Here is a 24,168-nt window from a genome sequence, read left to right as displayed (position 1 = left end):
GGTCTGCATCCTCTTAACAATTGTGTGTATTGAGCTGTACTGTACTGTACCCATTCTGCAATCTGTTAATAAAGTTTTCAATCAATCAATCAATCATTCAAATATATATATATAGTGCTGTCAATCAGCCTATATACTGTATATATAATACATATATATATATAAAGCAAGTTGAACATTTAACCCTTTCACTACCACACTACCAACCGGTTAACCCTTTCACTGCCACACTGCAGACTGTTGACCAGGTAGTGAAAGGGTTTAAGTGGAACAGGAGAGGTCAGTGTTGGGTGTGTCTGCTCACCCTTGGAGCTCTTCCTCTCCTTGGCCTTGTAACAGTCCAGACACACGACGAAGCCGCACTTCTGACAGACCCAGTGGATGTTGAAGAGCGTGGCTTCACAGGCGTCGCACATCTCCCTGACGCCACGCACCGCGCGCTTCCACGCCATCTTGGCTGCAACAACCATACATACATAACATTACATTATACTATATATGTCATATTATTATATTATACTATATCATATAATAATAATAATAATAATAATAATAATAATAATAATAATATAACTGGTTATTAACTAATTATTAACTGATTATGAATGTTTATTGACAATCAACATCGGGTATCCATCGTTCCGGATGTGGGAACGTTATATTTTTTCATTCATACATTGTTGTGTTAATACCGGCGAGAATATAAGTATGTTTTTAAGGTTTTCTGCAGTAATTCCTAAAACGCGAGTTATAGGCCCTGACGCATATGATAGATTATCGATTGGCGTTTCTTTCCTATACACGCTATATTAAAAAATTCAAATGTAATATGATCGGTATACATTATGCTTCATCATGCAGCGTGAAGGAAAGGGGGGGGGGCGGGTCGTTTATAATTCCTTGATCGTCAGTAACGGCTTTATTTAGTATGGGTTGATATGTTGAGCAGATGGATTGCGTGAAATGAATAAACAATCGGGCTGAAAATAACGTTATATTCCTCTTACCGTTCGCCGATGAGACTGGAGGAAAAATATACGTCGATCTGCTAGATCCATTTCCCGTTTGTATGACGCAATAAACGCTGAAATCATATTGATTATTGCGTTTTGAAAGCGATCCCATGCACTCGAGTGTGTATCTAGACCCACGTTACAAGATATTACTGCCGGAGGAATTTCCTCGATGCACCGAGCACCACTTCCGGTTTGGCTTGGAGTGTAACTCGCCCGATCATCCACCAGGCGGCGGTATTGAGGCGTTGCAATATCAGACAGGGTCCAGCTGCAGTCCCGAGGGAGGCTGGATGAATTATGAATGCCATGGCTAAAAAAATTTATATTGATCCCCAAAAACGAGTTAACTCGTTTCTGGCGCACAACGCATGACGGGCAATAACGAGTATACTCGTTTTTGGCGTCCAATGTGTTAACAGATTATTTATGTATTATTAACAGATGATTAACGTATTATTAACAGTAAGGGTTGCACGGTTTTGGGAAATAATCTAATTGCGATTTTTCTGACAGATATTGCGATTGCGATTAAATTTGCGATTATAATTATTATTATTTTAAGCAGCCCCACAGAGGTTTATTATAAAATGCGGCTTGCATCTGGCCTACACGGTGGGTCTTTTCAGGACACGAGCCTAAAAATGTTTCTTTTTACTGGGAATCGATACCGGTACCCAACGGTACCTTTACTCTCCCTCTCTGAAGTCTAAACTTCACAACACACAATCTAAAACCCCTTACCTCCCTCTCCCAAACGGATCTTGTATCTCAATGGGACTCCCTGGTTCAATAAATCAAAAAAATAAAAGAAATCTAAAAAAATTTGCGATTTCTTTTTTTTTGCGATTTGATAATTGCATCATTCCAAATCGCGATTTCGATTAAAAAACGATTAATCGTGCAGCCCTAATTAACAGATCATTAACATATTATTAACATATTATTAACAGATTATTGGCCTGATAAATGTTCCCTCACCGTCCTTTTTAACCCAGGTGGCAGCTGTGTTCTCAGTCAGAACCATCTGACAGAACTGGTCTCCTATGAAACCCAGGATGTACTTGGCTGTGGCTCGGGTCAGCTGGCTCTCATCCAGACCCCCCGGGACCCACAGAGACTGAGCCTCCTCCTCAAACTGATCCGGACTGGAGAAACCATCCATCCTTATCACCCCATTCTTACTGTAGGAGAGCCTGAGGGGGAGAGGGAGAGGGGGAGGGGGTGAGAGAGAGAGAGAGAGAGAGAGAGAGAGAGAGAGAGAGAGAGAGAGAGAGAGAGAGAGGATAGAGAGAGAGGGGGAAGAGAGAGAGAGAGAGAGAGGGGTGAGAGAGAGAGATAGGGGGATATGGGGAGAGGGGGATAGAGCAAGAGAGAGATAGAGAGAGGGGGGGAGAGAGAGAGAGAGAGAGAGAGAGGGGGGGATATGGGGAGAGGGGGAGAGAGCAAGAGAGAGAGAGATGGGGGGGAGAGAGAGAGAGTGTGAGAGAGAGACGGGGGAGAGAGAGAGGGGGGAGAGAGAGAGATAGGAGGATATGGGGAGAGGGGAAGAGAGCAAGAGAGAGAGAGAGAGAGAGAGAGAGAGAGAGAGAGAGAGAGAGAGAGAGAGAGAGAGAGAGAGAGAGAGAGAGAGAGAGAGAGAGAGAGAGAGAGAGGGAGAGAGGGGGGGGAGAGAGAGAGAGAGGGGGGGAGAGAGAGAGAGAGGGGGGGGGGAGAGAGAGGGAGAGAGAGAGGGGGGGGGGGGGGAGAGAGCAAGAGAGAGAGAGGAGAGGGGGAGAGAGATTAATAAACACCACTCTCCATTCATAGATACATTTTTGTTTGGTTTGTCGACATCTATTGCTGTCGCATTTTCCCACTTTATTGACTTGATTTTCATCTAGAAAATGCATCTTTCTGATTAAACTACTGACTAAAGCTGTGTTGGATTCAGGCAGATGGCAGACGGAAAACTGGACGTGTGGTTATGGTGGAGAGGACGTGACATGAGGAGAGGAGGTGAGGAGAGGAGAGGAGGTGAGGAGAGGAGGTGACATGAGGAGAGGAGGTGACATGAGGAGAGGAGGTGAGGAGAGGAGAGGAGGTGACATGAGGAGAGGAGGTGACATGAGGAGAGGAGGTGACATGAGGAGAGGAGGTGACATGAGGAGAGGAGGTGAGGAGAGGAGAGGAGGTGACATGAGGAGAGGAGGTGACATGAGGAGAGGAGGTGACATGAGGAGAGGAGGTGACATGAGGAGAGGAGGTGACATGAGGAGAGGAGGTGACATGAGGAGAGGAGGTGACATGAGGAGAGGAGGTGACATGAGGAGAGGAGGTGACATGAGGAGAGGAGGTGACATGAGGAGAGGAGGTGAGGAGAGGAGGTGACATGAGGAGAGGAGGTGACATGAGGAGAGGAGGTGACATGAGGAGAGGAGGTGACATGAGGAGAGGAGGTGAGGAGAGGAGAGGATGGGAGAGAAGACGGCATCAAAAGTTACAATATTCTTTGATGATGATAATGATTTCCCCTGGGACCGTTCTACCAGTGTTTGATCACTGCCAGCTCTATTTGTCTATGGAGATGTTCACCTACTTTGCAGGGCTATAACTTTTTAAATTGTATTGCTAAATTGACATTACTATGGCCCATTCAACATCGATTAGCTATTGTTCAGGGTGTAGGAACGTTTTACTTTTTCATTCACACATTCATACTAAAATACCGTCCAGTAGGGGTGGACGGTATAAACGGTATACGGTATAAACGGTATGAATTTGCTCTACGGTATGGATTTTGACTATACCGTGTAACCGGTAGATAGCAATGACGTCATGTAACCACAGCGCGACTATTTCACTCGCATTTGCCCCTAAAAATAGATAGAATTAGTCATAGATAATAGATATGTGCGAACTGGAAAAAGTTATTTAGGAGGCTTCGCGCAGTGGGCGTGCCAGCCCCTACCGCACGCATGTAAACACGGGTCTAGTAGTCTAGTGGGACGGGACACGGGAGGACGGCGGCGTCTCCCTGAGCTAACGTTAGCTTAGCTACCGTTACAAAATGACCCAGTCAACTATTCACTTTTAGTTTAATACATGATGAGGCATTGTCTAACCGAACGGTATCTAGTCGGCCAGCTACCGATAGCTCCTGACATCAACAAACGCTCCACAAAGTCTAGTAGAGACGTGTATGATACCTGTTAGCTGTTAGCTCACGTTAACGCAAGTTAGTTCACCGTTCAAAAACAAAATGTCCCATTGAACTAAATAATTCACTGAGGCGTTGTATTAACGTTATATATCCGGCTAGCAGTAGCTACAGATAGCTCCTGATATCAATGTCTTATAACACTGATTCGATGCGTATTCGAGCTGAGGGCTTGCTGAGCACAGTTAAGTAACGTTATACCAATAGGGTCCAGGTGCAGCGCCGGAGAATCCTGGCCGTAGCTCTGCTCGAGGCTACTCGAGTATAGGTCCAGGTGCAGCTCCGGAGAATCCTGGCCGTAGCTGGAGGCTACTAGAGTACACACAGACAGTGGAGCTTGTTGCGTGGTGGCGATGTCTCGCAGATAATACAAGTACAAGTCTAATTATATAATATATATATTTTATAAAAAAAAAAAAAATTATATAAAATTAAATAAAATTTTTTTTATCAAAAACGATGATACCGTGATATATACCGTTACCGTCTATGCTTCAAATTATACCGTGATATAAATTTTAGACCATACCGTCCACCCCTACCGTCCAGAGTATAAATATGTTTTTATCGTTTTCTGCAGTAATTCATAGAACATGAGTTATAGCCATTTATGCATATATTAGATCATCAAATGCAGTTTGATAGCGATTGACGGCAGATTAAAAATTTCAATTGTACAAGGTCCTAAACGTCATGACTCATCATCTGCTGGTGACCGGAGGGGTGGGGGGTCGTTTATAATTCAATGACCGACGTTAAATGATTTATGTAGTATGGGTGATATATTGATCAGAGCAGTTTGTCTCGAAAATGGTAAAGAAAAACGCTGAAACTCACCCCAGTCTCCTCGTAGCGTTGGGCGATGAGAGTGGAGCAAAAAGTTCGCTATTATGGGATGTTGATCTAGATTAACCATTTCCGGGTTGTATAATAATATATACGTCCAAATAATGTTGTTTATCGAGTTATGGCAACCGATCGATTATCCAGTGTGTCAAGATGGAGTCCCGGGAGCGATCGCGAGTAGCGGACGGAATAGGGGGGACACCAAGCACTTCCGGCCCCATTTACCCACTTCTGGTTTGGCGATCGGCCACCAGGTGGCGATATTGAACCGTTGGAGAGTTGAGTGGAGATCCCCAGCACCCGTCAAGGATCCGTCGGTGAAATATGATTACCATGACAGATTTATGAAATATTGATCTCAAAGACGCTGTAAAACGTCATTGGCAGATTACGCATGGCGAGGAATGACGTCTTAACACGTCATTGGCGATTAAAGGGCTAAGGCCTCAGTATGAGTTTAAGACATGAACATGGTCATGTTTGTTGAATAAAAAAAAAAGTAAAAAAAAAAATGTAATCGGATCGGGAAATATTGGTATCGGTAGATACTCAAAATCACATGATCGGGATCGGATCGGGAGCAAAAAAACGTGATCGGGACATCCCTAGTCAGAACCCTTACTGTCTGAAGTGGTATAATCAGATGTAATTTGGGTCAGAACCCTTACTGTCCTAAGTGGTATGATCAGACGTCATTTGGGTCCAAACTCACCGTCTGAAGTAGTAGAACCGGCAAAAGACAGGGGAGTTGGTCGGCTCCTCCCCCTTCTTGCTCCGGATGGCCCTGCACTCCCGACACTTCTGGAGGTTGGGTCCGATCTCGGAACACGAGTCGTCTTGCAGGAAGGACTCCCCCGTCTGCTTCAACTTCTTCACCTTCCTCCAGTCCCTCAGCACAGAGCGGGGGATACCATCTGGATAAAAATGGGGGGGTTATTACTGGATCTTGTCAACAACTTATCATGCTTTTCCAGTGTGTTACCTATTCTACCGCTGCACATAAATCAGGCCTTTTCTTAAAATAAATGGATACCAAATGATATAGGCAGACATGTTGGACAAAAGAGAACTACACAAATATTCTGTGGACAGACAGGCAGGTGAGAAAGAGAAAAAAAAAGATTCCAAAATAGATAGAAATTGGCTATTTTGAGCGCTTTGAAATCTGCTGTCTCCTTATTTGCAAAACTGAATCCGACTTGTAAATAAGTTAATTATTGTTAGATAGTCCGGTTGTATTATTTACCACGCTTGTGAGAGGGGAGTGGCTAAGTACTTTCAGTCGATGACGGAGACGGGCAGATGACAGCTGGCACCAAATCCATTCCCGAAGAAGAGACAACAGACATGGACCCAGTACTTTGTTGGCGGTGTGCAAATATGTTAGACTAGAAGTCTTTATTTGTCATGCAGTTTTAACACATAGAGGGGTAAGCAGGGGGTTTGTTTGTCAGTCGGCCAGCATTGTTGGTTGGTGTGCTATACATATTTGTACAGAATACAAGCTACTATCTAAAGTCCTGGCTGAAAGACTGAAAAAGGTGATGGACCAGGTCACAATCCACAGGACACAAACCTACTGTGTGCCTGGCAGGGCCATTGTGGACAAGGTGTCATTCATTTGAGATATTTTGTAAGTCTCTGGTTCAGTGGGTTTTGATGCTGGTTTGGTTTCTTTGGACCAGGAAAAGGCCCTTTTTTTTTTTGTACCTGTGGAAAGTGTTGGAAATGTTTGGCCATATTCATATTCGGCGTGCTGGTCTAAGTAAACCTTTTAAAGCAACTCTGGGTATAAGACAGGGTGGCTCTGTGTCTGGTATAGTGTATGCACTTTCCATTGAACCAATGTTGCACAATATTCATTTTAGCATCGATGGCCTGTTTTTACCCGATGACACATTTTTTTAATGAAACATAATCTAATAAAAATAACACATAAATATGAATACATTATGTAAATAAGGTTTTTCTAAAAATAAGAATAAATCTCTCTTTCTCTCCACCTCTCTCTCTTTCTCTCTCTCCCTCTCTCTGTCTGACTGTCGCTAAACCTTGGCCTACAGTCAGAAACACTGAACAGAAACCCTCTGACCTACAGTCAGAAACACTCAACAGAAACCCTCTGACCTACAGTCAGAAACACTGAACAGAAACCATCTGACCTACAGTCAGAAACACTAAACAGAAACCAACCCTCTGACCTACAGTCAGAAACACTGAACAGAAACCATCTGACCTACAGTCAGAAACACTAAACAGAAACCAACCCTCTGACCTACAGTCAGAAACACTAAACAGAAACCAACCCTCTGACCTACAGTCAGAAACACTCAACAGAAACCCTCTGACCTACAGTCAGAAACACTCAACAGAAACCAACCCTCTGACCTACAGTCAGAAACACTAAACAGAAACCAACCCTCTGACCTACAGTCAGAAACACTAAACAGAAACCAACCCTCTGACCTACAGTCAGAAACACTAAACAGAAACCAACCCTCTGACCTACAGTCAGAAACACTAAACAGAAACCCTCTGACCTACAGTCAGAAACACTGAACAGAAACCAACCCTCTGACCTACAGTCAGAAACACTGAACAAAAACCCTCATTGTCAGTTTCAGTGATGCTTTAACGTTTTAGTCCAGAATTCCTTAACTGTCTATACTGTTGGTGGAGAAACTGACGAACCAGGGCCCCTCTTGCTATTGCACTTTGTTTACATTTCTTTGTTTCGGTCTGATATGTCGGTTGGAGTTGAATGGGGCTAGGAAGGAGGGGTTGCTACTGCTGGCCACAACTCAAGCTCAAGCCAAGAGAGAGGTCTGGAGAAATTCACAGTATAATAAGTTACTAAACTCCAATCCATACAGCAGACCAAAACAAAAAATGGAAACCAAGCGGGACTCTTTTGCCCAGAGGTCACTGTTTGCCGGCATTACAGACTCTAGCTTTAATAAAACAACAGAGCTGAAGGCTACTTACTGCTGCTGGCCAGCTTGAGCTTGGTCTTCTCTCGGGCCGACCTGAAGATCCCGTTGGGTTTCATCTCCTCCTCGTCCTTCTCGTTCTCCCCTTTCCTCCGCGCCATGTCGTTCTGTTTCTTCTTGAACGTGGGCTTGGGCTGCCGCTTGGTGCGACCCCCCTCCATCTTGCTCTCGCTGGCGTCCGAGTCGTCCCCTCCGCTCTCCGAACCCGACTCGTACGACCTCTTGCTGCCCCGCCTCACGGAGACGGCGGCGGGTTTCTTCTCTTCCTTCTCCTCCTGCGGGGGGCGCTCCCTCTCGCCTCCCTTCCCCACTATCTCCTTGTTCATCTCCACGTCGTTGGAGGTGGAGGCGATGAGGTTGACGGAACACGGTTTGATCATCTCCGTCATGGCGGCGGTGGTGGTGATGGTGGTGATGGTAGAGGTGGTGGTGGTACCGGTACCAGAGGATGCTGTGGTCGTAATAACAGTAACAGGAGACTTCTCTGGTTTGGTACCGGTGGTAGTAGTAGGGTTAGTACTAGTAGCAGTAGTGTTAGTACTAGTAGCAGTAGTGTTAGTACTAGTAGTAGTGTTAGTACTAGCAGGAGCAGCAGCAGCAGTAGTAGTAGTCGTCGTCGTCATAGTATTCTTGTCCTCCTCAGAGTGTCTAGTCAGCCAGGCCTTCTTCAGTTTGTGGTAGTTAATGGGCTGCTGGCTGCCCACTGAGCCTGGTCCAGAGGCCTGACCGTTGGGCAAAGGACTGGACTTTCCCGGTGTGGTGCTACCACTCGCTGAGCTGCTACTACCACTGTCCGTGGACAAACAGAGGGGCTGGGAGGAGGAAGGGGGAGGCGGGGAGCTATGTGAGGGGGGTTTGGAGGAGGAGGAAGGGGGAGGCGGGGAGCTCTGTGTGGGGGGTTTGCAGAAGGAGGAAGAGGGAGGCGGGGAGCTCTGTGAGGAGGGGGGTTTGCAGAAGGAGGAAGAGGGAGGCGGGGAGCTTTGTGAAGGGGGTTTGGAGAAGGAGGAAGAGGGAGGCGGGGAGCTCTGTGTGTAGGGTTTGGGGGTATCTAAAGTGGGCGTGGTGCAAGTGGGGGGGTTTGCCGAACTGCTTCGGTTTTGAGCCGCAGCCAAAGCCGCTTTGTGCTTCTTTAAGTGAACGAAGGACGGGGAGTAGGTCTGGGGAGGCGCCGCGGGGAGGCCTAGGGGCATAGGGGCGAGGGCGGGGCCGGGGTAGGGGATCCCCACGGGGCCGGGAGGAGAGAGCAGAGCCCCCCCTGGACGCAGCCCAAAAGCCTCCAGGTGCTCCCCCAGCCCCGAGTGGATCAGAGTCCGGCCCGTAGCGCCGGGCCTGTAGGAGGAGATCTCCCCCCGGGCCGACACGAAGCTCATATCGGGGCCCATCCCGGTCTTACTGAGCATGTTGAAGGCCGACGAGGCCTCCGCCCTGCACAGTGCGTTCGTGTTACTCGCTCCCATGATGCCTTGCATGTTTCGCATGAACGACTTCTTGTACTGAACGCACATGTCGTCCAGATTGGTGTTGGGCTGGATGATCCTCCCGGCCCCGGGGCTGCCGCCCCCCAGCTCCCTGCCGCTCTCCCCCAGGCGCAGGGTCTCCCCCTGGTGCTTGGCGGGGGGGTACAGCCTCCCCTGGGGCAGGCTCTCCTTGTAGATCATGGCACCGGATTTAGCCGAGTCGCCGTCGTACCTGATGCACGTCGACGGGCGCACGATGACCGAGGCCATGGCGGCGTGTGGTTTGTTGTTGTTGTTGCCCCTAGCCCCGCCCCCTTTCTCTCCAGGGTACCACCCGCCTCCTCGCTCCCCTCTCTCGTGGTGAATCACCGCCTCCCCGCCCCGCCATCCGTCCACCGCGGACGACGACATCATCATCATCATCTCCCCGCTGCCCGTCGACATCACCGACGTCGCCGCGGTGATGCTCCCGTGACCCTTGACCTCCCGGAGCTCCGGCAGCAGCGTGGGCGGCTTCTGTTGGTCCGCCGAGGCCTTGCTGCCGGCCGCCGGCAGGCTGACGGGCTGGATGGCCGTGAGGGTGGGCGGGGACAGGCGGCCGCCGTAGACGCCCCTCTCCCTCTCCCTCTCGCGCTCCCTCTCTCTCTCCCTCTCGGCTCTCTCTCGCTCGCGCTCCCTCTCTCTCTCCGCCGCCTCCTTGCGCTCCAGCGCGTGCTGAGTGGGAGGGTGGAACACGGGCGCGCGGTGGAGAGACGGCATCCCCCTGCTGAGCTGCTGCTGCTGTTGGTGGTGGTTCTGGTGGGTCTGGTGGGTCTGGTGGTTCTGGTGGGTCTGGTGGGTCTGGTGGTTCTGGTGGGTCTGGTGGGTTTGGTGGTTCTGGTGGGTCTGGTGGGTCTGGTGGGTTTGGTGGTTCTGGTGGGTCTGGTGGGTCTGGTGGGTTTGGTGGTTCTGGTGGGTCTGGTGGGTCTGGTGGTTCTGGTGGGTCTGGTGGTTCTGGTGTTGGTGCTGCTGGTGTTGGTGCTGCTGGTGCTGGTGTTGATGTTGTTGATGTTGATGTTGTTGAAGTTGATGGTGGTGTTGGTGATGGTTAGGAGTGGTGGAGGAGGAGGAGGAAGAGGAGCAGGAAGAGGAGGGGGAGGAGGAGAGGGAGGAGGGAGAGATGGCCGTGTGGTGGTGGTGCTGCTGTTGCTGCACCAGCTGCTCCGTGATCTTCCCCGCCAGCCCCTCACCTCCCTCGGGCTGGTGCTTGATGAGCGGAGGGGGTTTGGACAGGGAGCCGGCCTTGGCGCCGTAGCCCGTGCCCAGAGACAGGACCCCCTGGGCGGAGGGCCCGACGGCGCTGTGGGGGTAGAGGCGTGGGGGCTCGTTCACCACGCTGTTCGACACCATGGTGAAGTAGTTGCTCTTCTCCGATTGGATGATGTGGGGGTGGTGGGCGTGGCTGGCTTTGGGGCCGGGGAGGGGGAGGGAGGGGATGCGGGGAGAAAAGGGGGAGGGGTCTCGCTCTCTGTCTAGGGCCAGGGGGTCGGAGGAGCGCTGGATCTTGGCGGTGAAAGGGGCCACGTCTATAGACTCCTGCAGGATCCGACGGTTCTCCTCCTTGTACTTACTGGCTCTCTCTGCTGCCTGGACCAGCTCCTGTAGGGGGGAACCAGAGACACACTGGGGCTTCAGCAGGGCTTGACATTAACACCTGACATTGTAGTCTACAAAAGGCATCGGCAATAATTAAGTCAATCCAGGTGATACTACATAATACTACAACTCCCACAAGGACTGGGTGCACACAGTGTGCTCATTCCATTGGCCCATCCACTTCGCCCTATCGCGCGCACGTCGTGTTGCTTCCGTGTGTGACAGCTGAATGCTGCTAACGTTAATAGCTCAACTGGTTAGTGCGACCGACTCATCCATAGTTTACTTTACAGACAGTTAGCTAACGTTACAATGTGGTGGAATATTGTGAAAAGACCGGGTGAACCAAACCATCGACAATCAGAAAAGAGAATGAGACCGAGACGACTATTTGTGTGTGCGAGTAAGTATTAACAAACTAACATGTATTATGTAACGTGTATTATTAAACTAATATTACGGTGTTTGTTAGCTAGCTAGCCACATTCATTTAAGCATAAGGGCTCGAGAATAACACCGTCCTGGCCACCCTCTCAGTCAAGATAGCACTCGCAAATATATGCTGCACATTATCACTGCACGGTCTCTGAGTTAGAATGGTTATTTCTTATTTTATTTCGTATAAAAAAATAATTAAAAAAAAATATCTGATTTAAAAAAAAATGTATACCCGATCCAGCTATTTTACTAATATCGGAGGCCGATACCGATACCAATATCGGATCGGTGCATCCCTACTTTCAATGTGAATGGTTGATTTGAATTGCAAGGAATTTTTAAGCACCTTGTAAAAAAATTGCCCTTTTCAAGGAATTCCAGGCCTTGACTTTTTTTTTAGGCACTTCAAGGACCTTGTGCAAACCCTGTTATTATAACAGTATTCTAATAATGTTATAATCTTGAGCCAGGCAAACCCACTCTTGCTGTGTGGTTATGTTATTATAATGTTATTAAATCATTACCTGATTCTGAGCCAGCTTGCTGTGTGATTATGCTATTTATCTTTCGTTTCTTTTGTTTATTTACACATATAAAAACAATTACATAAAATATAATCCACAAAGAGATGTGAAGGAAAATTGCCTAAAAACGCTCTAGGGCAGTGGTCACCAACCCGTCGATCTTGATCGACTGGTCGATATTTGAGACTGTCCCTGTAGATCTTTCCCTGAAAATTAAAATTTTAATTTTTTTTCTTTTTTTTGTATCTTACCCTGAGAGTCCACATTACAGTTCTACCTTTGTTTTGATGTGAAAAGTGATGCTGCACTTAGCACTGACTGAGAAAGTACACATACAGTTCTACTTTTGTTTTGATGTGAAAATGATGCTGCACTTAGCACTGACTGAGAAAGTACACATTACAGTTCTACCTTTGTTTTGATGTGAAAAGTGATGCTGCACTTAGCACTGACTGAGAAAGTACACATACAGTTCTACTTTTGTTTTGATGTGAAAATGATGCTGCACTTAGCACTGACTGCACTTAGCACTGACTGAGAAAGTACACATTACAGTTCTACTTTTGTTTTGATGTGAAAATGATGCTGCACTTAGCACTGACTGCACTTAGCACTGACTGCACTTAGCACTGACTGAGAAAGTACACATTACAGTTCTACTTTTGTTTTGATATGAAAAGTGATGCTGCACTTAGCACTGACTGATAAAGTACACATTACAGTTCTACTTTATAAACTGCTAATTGTAAATATGTTTGTCAATGTTAATAATATGAGAAAGTCCACATTACAGTTCTACTTTTGTTCTGATGTGAAAAGTGATGCTGCACTTAGCACTGACTGCACTTAGCACTGACTGAGAAAGTACACATTACAGTTCTACTTTATAAAATGCTAATTGTAAATATGTTTGTCAATGTTAATAATAATGAGAAAGTCCACATTACAGTTCTACTTTTGTTTTGATGTGAAAAGTGATGCTGCATAAGATGACTGCACTTAGCACTGACTGAGAAAGTACATAATAGTTCTACTTTGACGTTTTAATGTTGGACCAAAGCATTGCATGTAATTAGAATACAGGCAAATAAAAGTCATTTAGTTTAAAGTACAATCTTGGCTGTCTTTTTCTCTCAACGCTTCAATAGGTAGATCTTGCCTTCACCAAAAAAAAGGTGATCTTGGGCTTAAAAAGGTTGGTGACCACTGCTCTAGGGGCTTGTACAGTATGTGGCATTCAAGAAGCAAAATCAGATTACATCAATACGATGTAATGGCTACGAATCGACTTTAAACGGGAACATTTCGGTCCCATTGGAAATGCATTGCAAGGGAGCTGGAATAATTTTTTTCCACTACCTTGGGTAAATTGCGAGAGTGATCTCAATTTTGGACGTAGAAAAAAAACACATCAAAACGATGACACGGCTGTCTGTTCGCTCACTAAAGAAAAATAAATGGAATTGGACATTTCTATCTCAACTGATGACCATTTGTTTGAAGGTTCTCCTCCCCATAGACACCAATGTAATCCCACTCTAGAAATACGATGATTTCTAGTCATTCGTGATTGCATCACCTGATGCATGATTGGTTCAGCCTAACAGCTGTGAGGCTCATGGCTCAGCTGACCTGCCAATGACCTCCCCTGGACTTAACCCTTAACACTTTGGCTGCCATGGGTTAAATTAATGATATACCATAGATTGCCAGCGCTATTTGTCTATGGAGAAAGTCCCCTTCTTTGCAGGGCTATAACTTTTTAAATTCTATTGCTACATTGCCATTATTAGGGCCCATTCAAAGTCCTATATGTATTGTTCATTGTGTAGCAACGTTAAACTTTTTCATTCACATATTCATAGTAAAGTATGGTCTAATGTATAAGTATGTTTTCATCTCTTTCTGCAACTTTCTCCAGAACGTGATATATAGCCCCAAATGCTTTATATTGATGATGAAATACAGTTTGATGGCAATCAGCGCGATATAAAAAATTCCAACTAGACGTACTTCTAGAAGTTACTACACGTCATCTGATGTTGACCGGATGGGCGAGGGGGCGTTTATAATTCCGTGGGCAGCGTTATACCAATCATCTAATGTGGGTCAAATGTTGATAAAAGCAGTTAGTATCGAAGATGGTAACGTTACACGCTGAAACTCACCCCAGTCTCCGCGCGCCGTTGGGCGATCATCGTCGAGTAGAAATTTTATCATTATGGGATATATTATTACCCGGTCCATCTCCAGCTTGTATAATGGTATATACGTCCAAATCATGTTGTTTATCGAGTTATTGGCAATCGATCGCTATGTAGAGTGACGAGCTAGAATGCCGGAACCTATCCCGAGTGGCCGGAAGCAATACGGACATGTAGCACAACCTCCACTGTGCTTCCTGTTAAGCGGTTGCGCGATCGGCCACCAGATGGCGCTCCTGAACCGCCAGAGAGCTCAGTGGGTCCTGCTGGTGGTTCTCAGACCAGCGGAGGGACATTATGGATCAGATCGCAGATTTTTGAAATATTGATATAAGGACGCTGTACAGCGTCCCCCGGCAACTTTAGCATCGCCAGCAATGACGCTGTAAAGCGTTTTTAGGCAGTCAAAGTGTTAAGTTACCCTCTGTGTTGCAGTACTGAATTGCTTGACAGCGCCCTCTGTCTTGCGGGTTGTGTCATTGTACTCAGTAGGGATATCCTCTTTCATTGGTCAATGTTGACCACCTTTCATTGGTCGATGTTGACCACTCCCCCGATCCTTAGACCACGCCCCCTTAGGCCACACCCCCTCAGTGTATCTCTTGAACTGTTTGTCGTAGAGACTTGCGGGTTGTACCATTGTACTCGGTAGGGATATCCTCTTTCATTGGTCGATGTTGACCACTCCCCCGACCATTAGACCACGCCCCCTTAGGCCACACCCCCTTAGTCCAGAAAAAATTCAAAAACATGGAAAAGTCCGAAAAATTTCTAAAACTCGGAAAAGTCAGAAACATTTAAAAAACTCTGAAAAATCCGAAAAATTTCAAAAACTCGGAAAAGTCAGAACAATTTTAAAAACTCGGAAAATCCGAAAAATTTCAAAAACTGAAAAGTTAGAAAAATTTCAAAAACTTGGAAAAGTCCAACATTTTTTAAAAACTGAAAAATATGAAAAATTTAAAAAAATCGGATGTGTCCGAAAAATGTCAAAAACTCGGAAAAGTATGAAAATTTTCAAAAAATGGTTATGTTATTATATTGTTATTATATTATTACCTGAGTGTGGGCCAGGCGTGCCTGCTTGCTGAGAGCCTCCAGGTACAGCCGGTGTAGATGGGCGTCTTTTCCTGTTGGTGTTCGACTCCGGTCAGACTGCTCCTGTTTTAACTGGGCCAGTGTCAATGTTCTAATGGGGTCCACAAAACCCTTCTTTTCCTCACTGGGAGAGAGAAAGAGAGAGAGAGAGAGAGAGAGAGAGAGAGAGAGAGAGAGAGAGAGAGAGAGAGAGAGAGAGAGAGATAGAGAGAGAGGGAGAGATAGATAGAGAGGGAGAGAGGGAGAGAAAGATGGGAGAGAGAGAGGGAGAGAGATAATATTATTACTGATGTATGGTTTCATAATATTACTGCTTAATGGATGGATGATTGGATGCATGCATGGTTGGAGAGAGGGAGAGAGAGAGGGAGAGAGGGAGATAGATAGAGGGAGAGAGGGAGAGAGATAGATAGAGAGGGAGAGAGAAAGACGGGAGAGAGAGAGAAAGACGGGAGAGAGAGAGAAAGATGGGGGAGAGAAAGAGAGAGAGGGAGAGGGAGAGAGAGGGAGAGGGAGGGAGAGAGAGGGAGAGGGAGGGAGAGAGAGAGAGAGAGAGGGAGAGAGAGAGATAGAGAGAGAGAGATAGAGAGTGTGTGAGTGTGTTCAGCAGTGTGTGATGATGTATGGTTTCATAATATTATTACTGCTTAATGGATGGATGATTGGATGCATGTATGGTTGGATGTATGGACGATTGAATGGATGGATGTATGGTTGGATGTATGGACGATCGAATGGATGGATGGATGATACATTTTAATCTAATTTAATCAAATCTAACAACCTGTTCATCAGAAGCAGTTGGGGGTTAAGTGTTTTAAAGTGGTTAAGTGTTTTTAAGGGGTTAAGTGTTTTTAAAGTGGTTAAGTGTTTTTAAGTGGTTAAGTGTTTTTAAGGGGTTAAGTGTTTTTAAGTGGTTAAGTGTAATTCTTCCTCCGAGGCCTCTGGTCACACCTGACCACGCGCATAATCGACCTCTCCGCTTTCACCACAGTGTCTCGCTCAAGGACACTTCGCACACGCTGCCGGGAAGGAGCTGTAATCGAACCGGGAACCTTCCAGATTACCAGACGACCGCTCGACCTCCTGAGCCACCATAGACCGTGGTATAAAATGTCACATGTTGATATCTACTCACTCTTTATGAAGATCCAGACAGGTCTTGCTGAGGGGAGGGCTGCTGTGTGTGTTGTGGGTCTTGGTGTGTGTGGGTCTGTGTGGGTCGGCGCTGGCCGGGCGGACCGGTACGTGGCTCAGTAAACCCAGACTGTCTCCAGAACCCCCTGCCGCCTGGAGCCATGGACTGGATGAGTTCTGTTCAACACACACAGAACATAACAAACATTATAACACATATTATAAACGTACATTATAACACATATTATAACACACATTATAACACATATTATAAATGTACATTATAACAAACACATTATGACACATATTATAGCACACACATTATAACAAACACATTATAAACACACAGATCATAACAAACATTATAACACATATTATAAACGTACATTATAACACATATTATAAATGTACATTATAACAAACACATTATGACACATATTATAAATGTACATTATAACAAACACATTATGACACATATTATAGCACACACATTATAACAAACACATTATAACAAACACAAATATTATAACCTTACATTATAACACACCCATTATAACACACCCATTATAACATAGAACATATAACATATTATAACACACACACATTATAACAAACACATTATAACAAACACATTATAACTAGGGATGTCCGATATTATCGGCCGATATCAGCATTAAAATGTGATATCGGAAAATATCGGTATCGGTTTTAACATCTTTTATTTATTTATTTGTTTACATTTCTATAACCTTTATTTACCCAGGCAAGCAAGTAAGAACAAATTCTGATTTTATTTATTGTGAAAAGTATGCATAATGTTGTGTTAATTCCACAACAAGAGATATGTAATGTTAATTACCTGAAATTATAAAAAAAATTGGGGGGGGGGAACCCTGCATATATCGGTATCGGTTGATATCGGTATCGGAAATTAAGAGTTGGACAATATCGGTATATCGGTATCGGTAAAAAAGCCAATATCGAGCATTCCTAATTATAACATAGAACATACAAAACATTATAACACACACATTATAACATAGAACATACAAAACATTATAACACACACATTATAACACATACATAATAATAACACATGCAGAACAAAGATATAGCACCTTATAACAAGAAGAGAGAAAGAGAGAGGGAGAGAGATAGAGAGACACAGAAATAGAGTGAGGGGTGGGGGGAGAGGAATAGAGGAAGATGAAGAGAGAGAAAGAAAGAAGAGACAGAGGTAAGGAGAGAGAGAGAGAGAGAGAGAGAGAGAGAGAGAGAGATAGAGAGAGGGAGAGGGAGAGGGAGAGAGAGAGAGAGAGAGAGAGAGAGAGAGAGAGAGAGAGAGAGAGAGAGAGAGAAAGAGAGAGCATATCCACTGGCTACTTGTAATGGAAGAGGAGAACATTGGGCCTCATTCACGAAGCGACAGATTTTCCTCTTATTTTGTTCTTAGCCTTTTTTCGTATTTTGTTCTTACCTGGGATTCAGCAATGTTTTCTTATTTTTGCTTTTCTCTTATGCAAGACCAAATTTTAAGAGTGGTCGAGAGCACTCTCTTACCCAGATAAGAAAAGAAAAAAAATAGCCTACCATTGGTCAATTGGTCAATTGCCCCCAAATACGACTTTAAAAGGTAGTTTTTATTATGTATTATACTAGTAAGTAGTATGTCCTACTGTAGAACATGACATATTAGTAATGTCAATACTGAACGACAAGCGGCATTGCACTGTTTGGCATTGCATCTGCACAATGCTGATCCATCCAACAGGTAGCACGGAAGCGATTTGCGACGGATCTCAAAATGAGATTAGATTCAAATGTATTGTTATTATACACAGTACAATACACCATCCAACCAGATTGGATAAATAAATGCTCCATCAATAAATAAATGCGTGGAGAAAAGGCTTAAGTGAGGCAGCCTCAGCGCACAAGCGCACGTACACACACACAGTGCGCGCAGTCGTTCAGTATTGAATGAGATGTCATGCTAATATGTCATGTTCTACAGTAGGACTGTGTGTGTGCGCTCGCTCGTACGCTCAGGCTGCCTCACTAAGCCTTTTCTCCACGCATTTATTTATCCACTCTGGTTGGATGGTGTATTGTACTGTTACACTGCTGTGTATAATAACGATACATTTTAATCGCAAATCGCTTCCGCGCTACCTGTTGTATGGATCAGCATGGTGCAGATGCAATGCCGAACCTCGCCTTATAAGGAGCTGGCGGGGTGTGTCTGTATGCAAATCCAATGAACGAGAACGCGCATTTCAGTTTACGAATGAGTGGGATTCATCATTCAACACACCTGGGTAAGAACAGATTTGGATAAGAAAGAAAAATATAAGAAAAATATAAGAGAGTTAAGAGAGTATTGGTGAATGAGGCCCATGGACTGACAAGGCTGGATGAAGGGTACCTCTCTACCTACCCTCCGCATGGATGAGTCAGTGTTCATCCCTGCAGTGTTCTCGGGGTGCACCCACTTGGCAGTGTGGGGGGGCAGGTTGAGCCCTGGGGGGTAGGAGGAGGAGGTCCCGTTGGGGTACTGCCACAGGATGGGGTAAAGGCCGAGGCCCGCTGCCCCACTGTGAGCCTGGGCCAGGAGGGAAGCGGGGGGCTGGCCCTGAACACAGGAGAGACATCCAAATCAAGACCCTTTCAGACCCTGAACTGGCTGATATCAAGACCCTGTCAGACCCTGAACTAGCTGATATCAAGACCCTGTTAGACCCTGAACTGGCTGATATCAAGACCCTGTCAGACCCTGAACTGGCTGATATCAAGACCCTGTCAGACCCTGAACTGGCTGATATCAAGACCCTGTCAGACCCTGAACTGGCTGATATCAAGACCCTGTCAGACCCTGAACTGGCTGATATCAAGACCCTGTCAGACCCTGAACTGGCTGATAACAAGACCCTGTCAGACCCTGAACTGGCTGATATCAAGACCCTGTCAGACCCTGAACTGGCTGATATCAAGACCCTGTCAGACCCAACGGGAGACAGGGCAGACTAGACATATATACCGGTACACAGGTTGATTGACACATGAGGACTGATTACAACAAGGAACACCTGGGAGGGGAAACAGACTGACAGACTGGAGTACAAGACAAAATAACAAATATAAGACAAGACTAAACACACTGGGAACATAACACAATACACCAAGACTAAACAGATAACACAATACAAGGAACTAAGACACCTAAAACAGACAGGGGAACATGGAGGGCAAGAGGCACACTGGGAGACACAACAAGGTGGGGATAACACTGAGGAACACAGATCATCTAATTAGATACAAGTGAATGAGGACTCCCAGAGGTAGTGAGGTGTATTGTCCAGCAGGTGGGGGAAGAGGACCATGAATGAGAGGAGGATGTGAGGGGAATTGTCCATGAGAAGGCGGGGGGGGGGGGGGGGTGGGGATTGTAGACCATGCATAGGTAGGGGGAAGTGAGGTGGAGGGAAAAATCCAGGAATAAGAGGGGGGAAGTGGGCAGGACCAGGTGGAACATAACACTACTACTACTATTACTACTACTGCTAATAATATTACCTGTAGGAACTGCTGCTGGTGTGCTGCTGTGTGGCTGTGGAGGGCCAGGTGCCCCAAGCCTCCAGGAGAGTCCAGCCGAGGGTGTCCCCCCAGGAGAGAGGCCGGCGGAGGGTGCGGCATCGCCGGGAGCACCCCTGGAGGGAGGAGGTGTTGATGGGGCAGGGCCGAGGAAGGAGGAGGGGGGGGGCGGGGGGAGGAGGTGGGAGGCAGGCGTGAGGCAGGGCGAGTGGGGGGAGGGGGAGTGGAGCGCGTGGAGGTGGGGGTGGATGTACGCCGCCACGTGATTGGACGAGACAGCGCTCTCCACGTCCGACCGGACCAGCGCCGGGTCCCGGTAGACGGTGAACGTCTCGTTCCTGTCGATGATCAGAGGACTCTTGGTGCTGCTGCCGGCAGAGTCCGAGCGAGGCGGGACCGGCTTGAAGCCGGACCGGGGGGGCGGCTCGGCGGGGTCCAGTTTAGAAGCCAAGCGCCCCATCGGGGGAGGGGGGGAGGTGTCTGGGTAGCGGGGGATCTTAAGCTTAGACACCTCCGGGGAGGCGTTGGGTTTGGGTCTGGAGACCTCCAGCAGGCCCGGGTGGGGCTTCGCCTTGAGATCGGACGAGGCAGAGGCGGGGCTCGAGGGGTACGGGGAGTGGGCAGGGTTTTGGGGTTTGGGTTTCAGGGTGTCGGGTTGGATGGGTGCTGGGGGAGGGGTGCGGCGGGTCGGGTCCTGAGGGGTGGCGATGGTTGGGTCTGGAGGGGGCGGGCGGGTCAGGTCTGGAGGGGGGGCGCGGGTCGGGTCTGGAGGGGGGGCGCGGGTCGGGTCTGGAGGGGGGGCGCGGGTTGGGTCTGGAGGGGGGGCGCGGGTTGGGTCTGTAGGGGGGGCGCGGGTCGTGTCTGGAGGGGGGGTGCGGGTCGTGTCTGGAGGGGGGGTGCGGGTCGTGTCTGGAGGGGGGGCACGGGTCGGGTCTGGAGGGGGGGCACGGGTCGTGTCTGGAGGGGGGGTGCGGGTTGGGTCTGGAGGGGGGGTGCGGGTCGTGTCTGGAGGGGGGGTGCGGGTCGTGTCTGGAGGGGGGGTGTGGGTCGTGTCTGGAGGGGGGGTGCGGGTCGTGTCTGGAGGGGGGGTGCGGGTCGTGTCTGGAGGGGGGGTGTGGGTCGTGTCTGGAGGGGGGGTGTGGGTCGGGTCTGGAGGGGGGGTGTGGGTCGGGTCTGGAGGGGGGGTGCGGGTCGTGTCTGGAGGGGGGGTGCGGGTCGGGTCTGGAGGGGGGGTGCGGGTCTGGTCTGGAGGGGGGGGCTGCAGCTTCCTGCTCTCCTCCAGAGGAGGACTCTTCATGCGAGGCAGGGTGGACGTGTAATGTTGTTGTTGTTGTGGTGGTGGTGGTGTGTGCTGATGCTGTTGTTGTTGTTGATGATGAAGATGATGCTGAAAGCTAGTATTCTCAGCAGCCGACGTCAGAGGCCTGAAGGAAACAACAGATCAGATTTCAGATAAAAGATTCTCTCCTGTTGTCTGAATCGTGGTGCTACTGACAACAATAATGAAGTTATTATCTTTTCTTACAATTTCTTACCTTACTTAACCTTCTTCTTATCTTGTGTCATCGTATCTTATTTAATCTTACCTTACCTTATCTTATTTCATCTTACCTTACCTTTTCCTATTTCATCTTACCTTACCTTATCTTATTTCATCTTGCTCAGGCATTTCACTGATAGATATCTGCTACCACCTAGTGGCAAGAGGAAACATCAGGGATATCCTGACACAACTTGTACTTACCTGCACTATTCTTACCCTGCCTACTCTTATACACTGCCTATCAAATTCATGTGTCGGTTATTGCACTTTTCACTTCTTACTGATGACTATTTTTAAACTGAATCATTTTAAACTATTTTTTATTATTTGCTAGATCCAAATGTGAAACACTGTGATTATTTGTATTACTGAATAGAGAGCCTATTAGGATGCTAGATCCTAATGTGAAACACTGTGATTTACCATACCTTGCTATGCTCGCTCATGCCTGTATTTTTTATGTCCGTTCTATTTTATAATTTTTAGACTATTTTTAAACTGAATCATTTTAAACAATTTTTATTATTTGTGTTACTGAAAACGGTAAGCGGAGAGCCTATTGGGATGCTAGATCCTAATGTGAAACACTGTGATTTGCCATACCTTGCTACCTGTCTATCTTTTTTATGCCCGCTTATGCCTGTATTTTTTACTGTTGTGAAGCACTTTGAACTGCAACCTCTGTATGAAAAGTGCTATACAAATAAAGTTATTATTATTATTATTATTATTATTATTATTATTATTATTATTATTATTATTATTATTATTATTATTATTATCTTACCTTATCTTATTTCATCTTACCTTACCTTTTCTTATTTCATCTTACCTTACCTTATCTTATTTCATCTTACCTTACCTTATCTTATTTCATCTTACCTTACCTTATCTTATTTCATCTTACCTTACCTTATCTTATTTCATCTTACCTTACCTTACCTTATCTTATTTCATCTTACCTTACCTTATCTTATTTCATCTTACCTTACCTTACCTTATCTTACCTCATCTTATCTTACCATATCTTGTATTTCATCTTACCTTATTTAATGTGACCTTATCTCTTATCTTATCTTGTGTAATTGCACGAGATGATCTTACCTGATGACCTCAGAGTGAGCGAACTCCATCTTGTTACCGAGGCTCCTGGCTGCTGCTGCAGGAGTCACCACGCCTCCTCCTCCCATGATGCCTTGCTCCGCCTCCGGCCGGCGGCTGCTCTCCGAGGGCGAGGGGGAGGGCGGGACGGGCGGGGAGGACACGGGGGAGGGGTTGAGGGGAGGGTACGGTGACAGGGCCGTGGACTCTGTGTTCTGGGAGGCCAGCAGAGCCGACACGGCGTCCGAGCTCTCCCTGTCCACCGTGGCCTGGGCCTCCTCCGTGATGTCACTCACACTGTTGCCGTGGAGATGTGTTGAGGACGGCGGCGCCTGGGAGTGGGGCGGGGCTAGAGAGGAGGGAGAGGAAGTGATGTAACATTTCTTTTAAATGCAGTTGATGTTTTTCTTTACCTTTACTCAAGTCTGCTCTCGTTAAAGAGGTCATGTTATGCTTTTTACATTTTCTCCTTAATTTTAGTACAGTTCTACAAAGGGAGTTGTTGATGATATTGTTGTATGTTAATATGTTAATTCATAAATAAATACCTTTCACATTGCGCTTAATGTTAATGATATTGATAATAAATACCTTTCAAGGTGTTCTTAATGTTAATGATATTGATAATAAATACCTTTCAAGGTGTTCTTAATGTTAATGATATTGATAATAAATACCTTTCAAGGTGTTCTTAATGTTAATGATATTGATAATAAATACCTTTCAAGGTGCTCTTAATGTTAATGATATTGATAATAAATACCTTTCAAGGTGCTCTTAATGTTAATGATATTGATAATAAATACCTTTCAAGGTGTTCTTAATGTTAATGATATTGATAATAAATACCTTTCAAGGTGCTCTTATTGCTCTCCATGATGCAGCCCGGTGTGCTGTCCTGTTGCCTAGGAGACCGACTGATCTGTGTCACCGCCACCAGCTCCTCTTCCTCTTTAGTTGCCGAGACAACTGTATCCTTGACGATACTTTTCTTGCAGTCCTCTGCTTGTAGCTCCGCCCACGGCGACAGCCGGCCAATGAAGGACGCGGAATCGTTAAGTTTAGAACCCTGATTGGTCACTGGCCTGCTTTCTGCCTCCATCTTGGAGGCGGGGCTGGGTTTTGATTCACCGCTGCGAGTCTTCAACTCGTTCTCCGAGTTGGGTTCAGAGGACGAGGAGGACGAGGACGAGGAGGAGGAGGACGACGAGGAAGAGGAGGAGCATGATGAGGAGTGGGCGGTCCTCTTGTTGTGTGGATTCTCAGAGTCGCTGCTCTCTGATAGGTCGGAGGTCGTGTCTGTCTTCAGCCTCTTCAGTCCCGCCTTCTTCTCCTCCTCCTCAGCTTTCCTCCGCTTGGTCACCGCCTGCTTAGACTTAGACTTAGAGTCTG

The 24,168-nt window shown here is 46.6% G+C and overlaps 1 protein-coding gene across 1 annotated transcript in view; it reads right to left on the bottom strand.

The window, feature by feature from the left end:
- Positions 1–304: 304 nt before the first annotated feature.
- LOC311247463 (uncharacterized protein) overlaps positions 305–24,168 on the bottom strand; it is a gene marked incomplete at its 3' end in the record, with an annotated part of 31,990 nt that continues 8,126 nt past the window's right edge. The window contains 11 exon segments of the mRNA XM_084338504.1: positions 305–457; positions 1,995–2,209; positions 5,771–5,972; positions 8,044–11,143; positions 15,366–15,528; positions 16,543–16,718; positions 18,979–19,173; positions 20,115–20,298; positions 20,300–21,556; positions 22,780–23,125; positions 23,626–24,165. Of these exon segments, the coding sequence (XP_084194630.1) occupies positions 305–457; positions 1,995–2,209; positions 5,771–5,972; positions 8,044–11,143; positions 15,366–15,528; positions 16,543–16,718; positions 18,979–19,173; positions 20,115–20,298; positions 20,300–21,556; positions 22,780–23,125; positions 23,626–24,165 (6,531 nt within the window).

Source organism: Notolepis coatsorum, assembly GCF_963971535.1.
Source record: "Notolepis coatsorum genome assembly, contig: SCAFFOLD_1772, whole genome shotgun sequence".
Taxonomy (NCBI): domain Eukaryota; kingdom Metazoa; phylum Chordata; class Actinopteri; order Aulopiformes; family Paralepididae; genus Notolepis; species Notolepis coatsorum.
The sequence above is the reverse complement of the archived record's forward strand: the minus strand, read 5'-3'. Positions and strand labels throughout refer to the sequence as shown.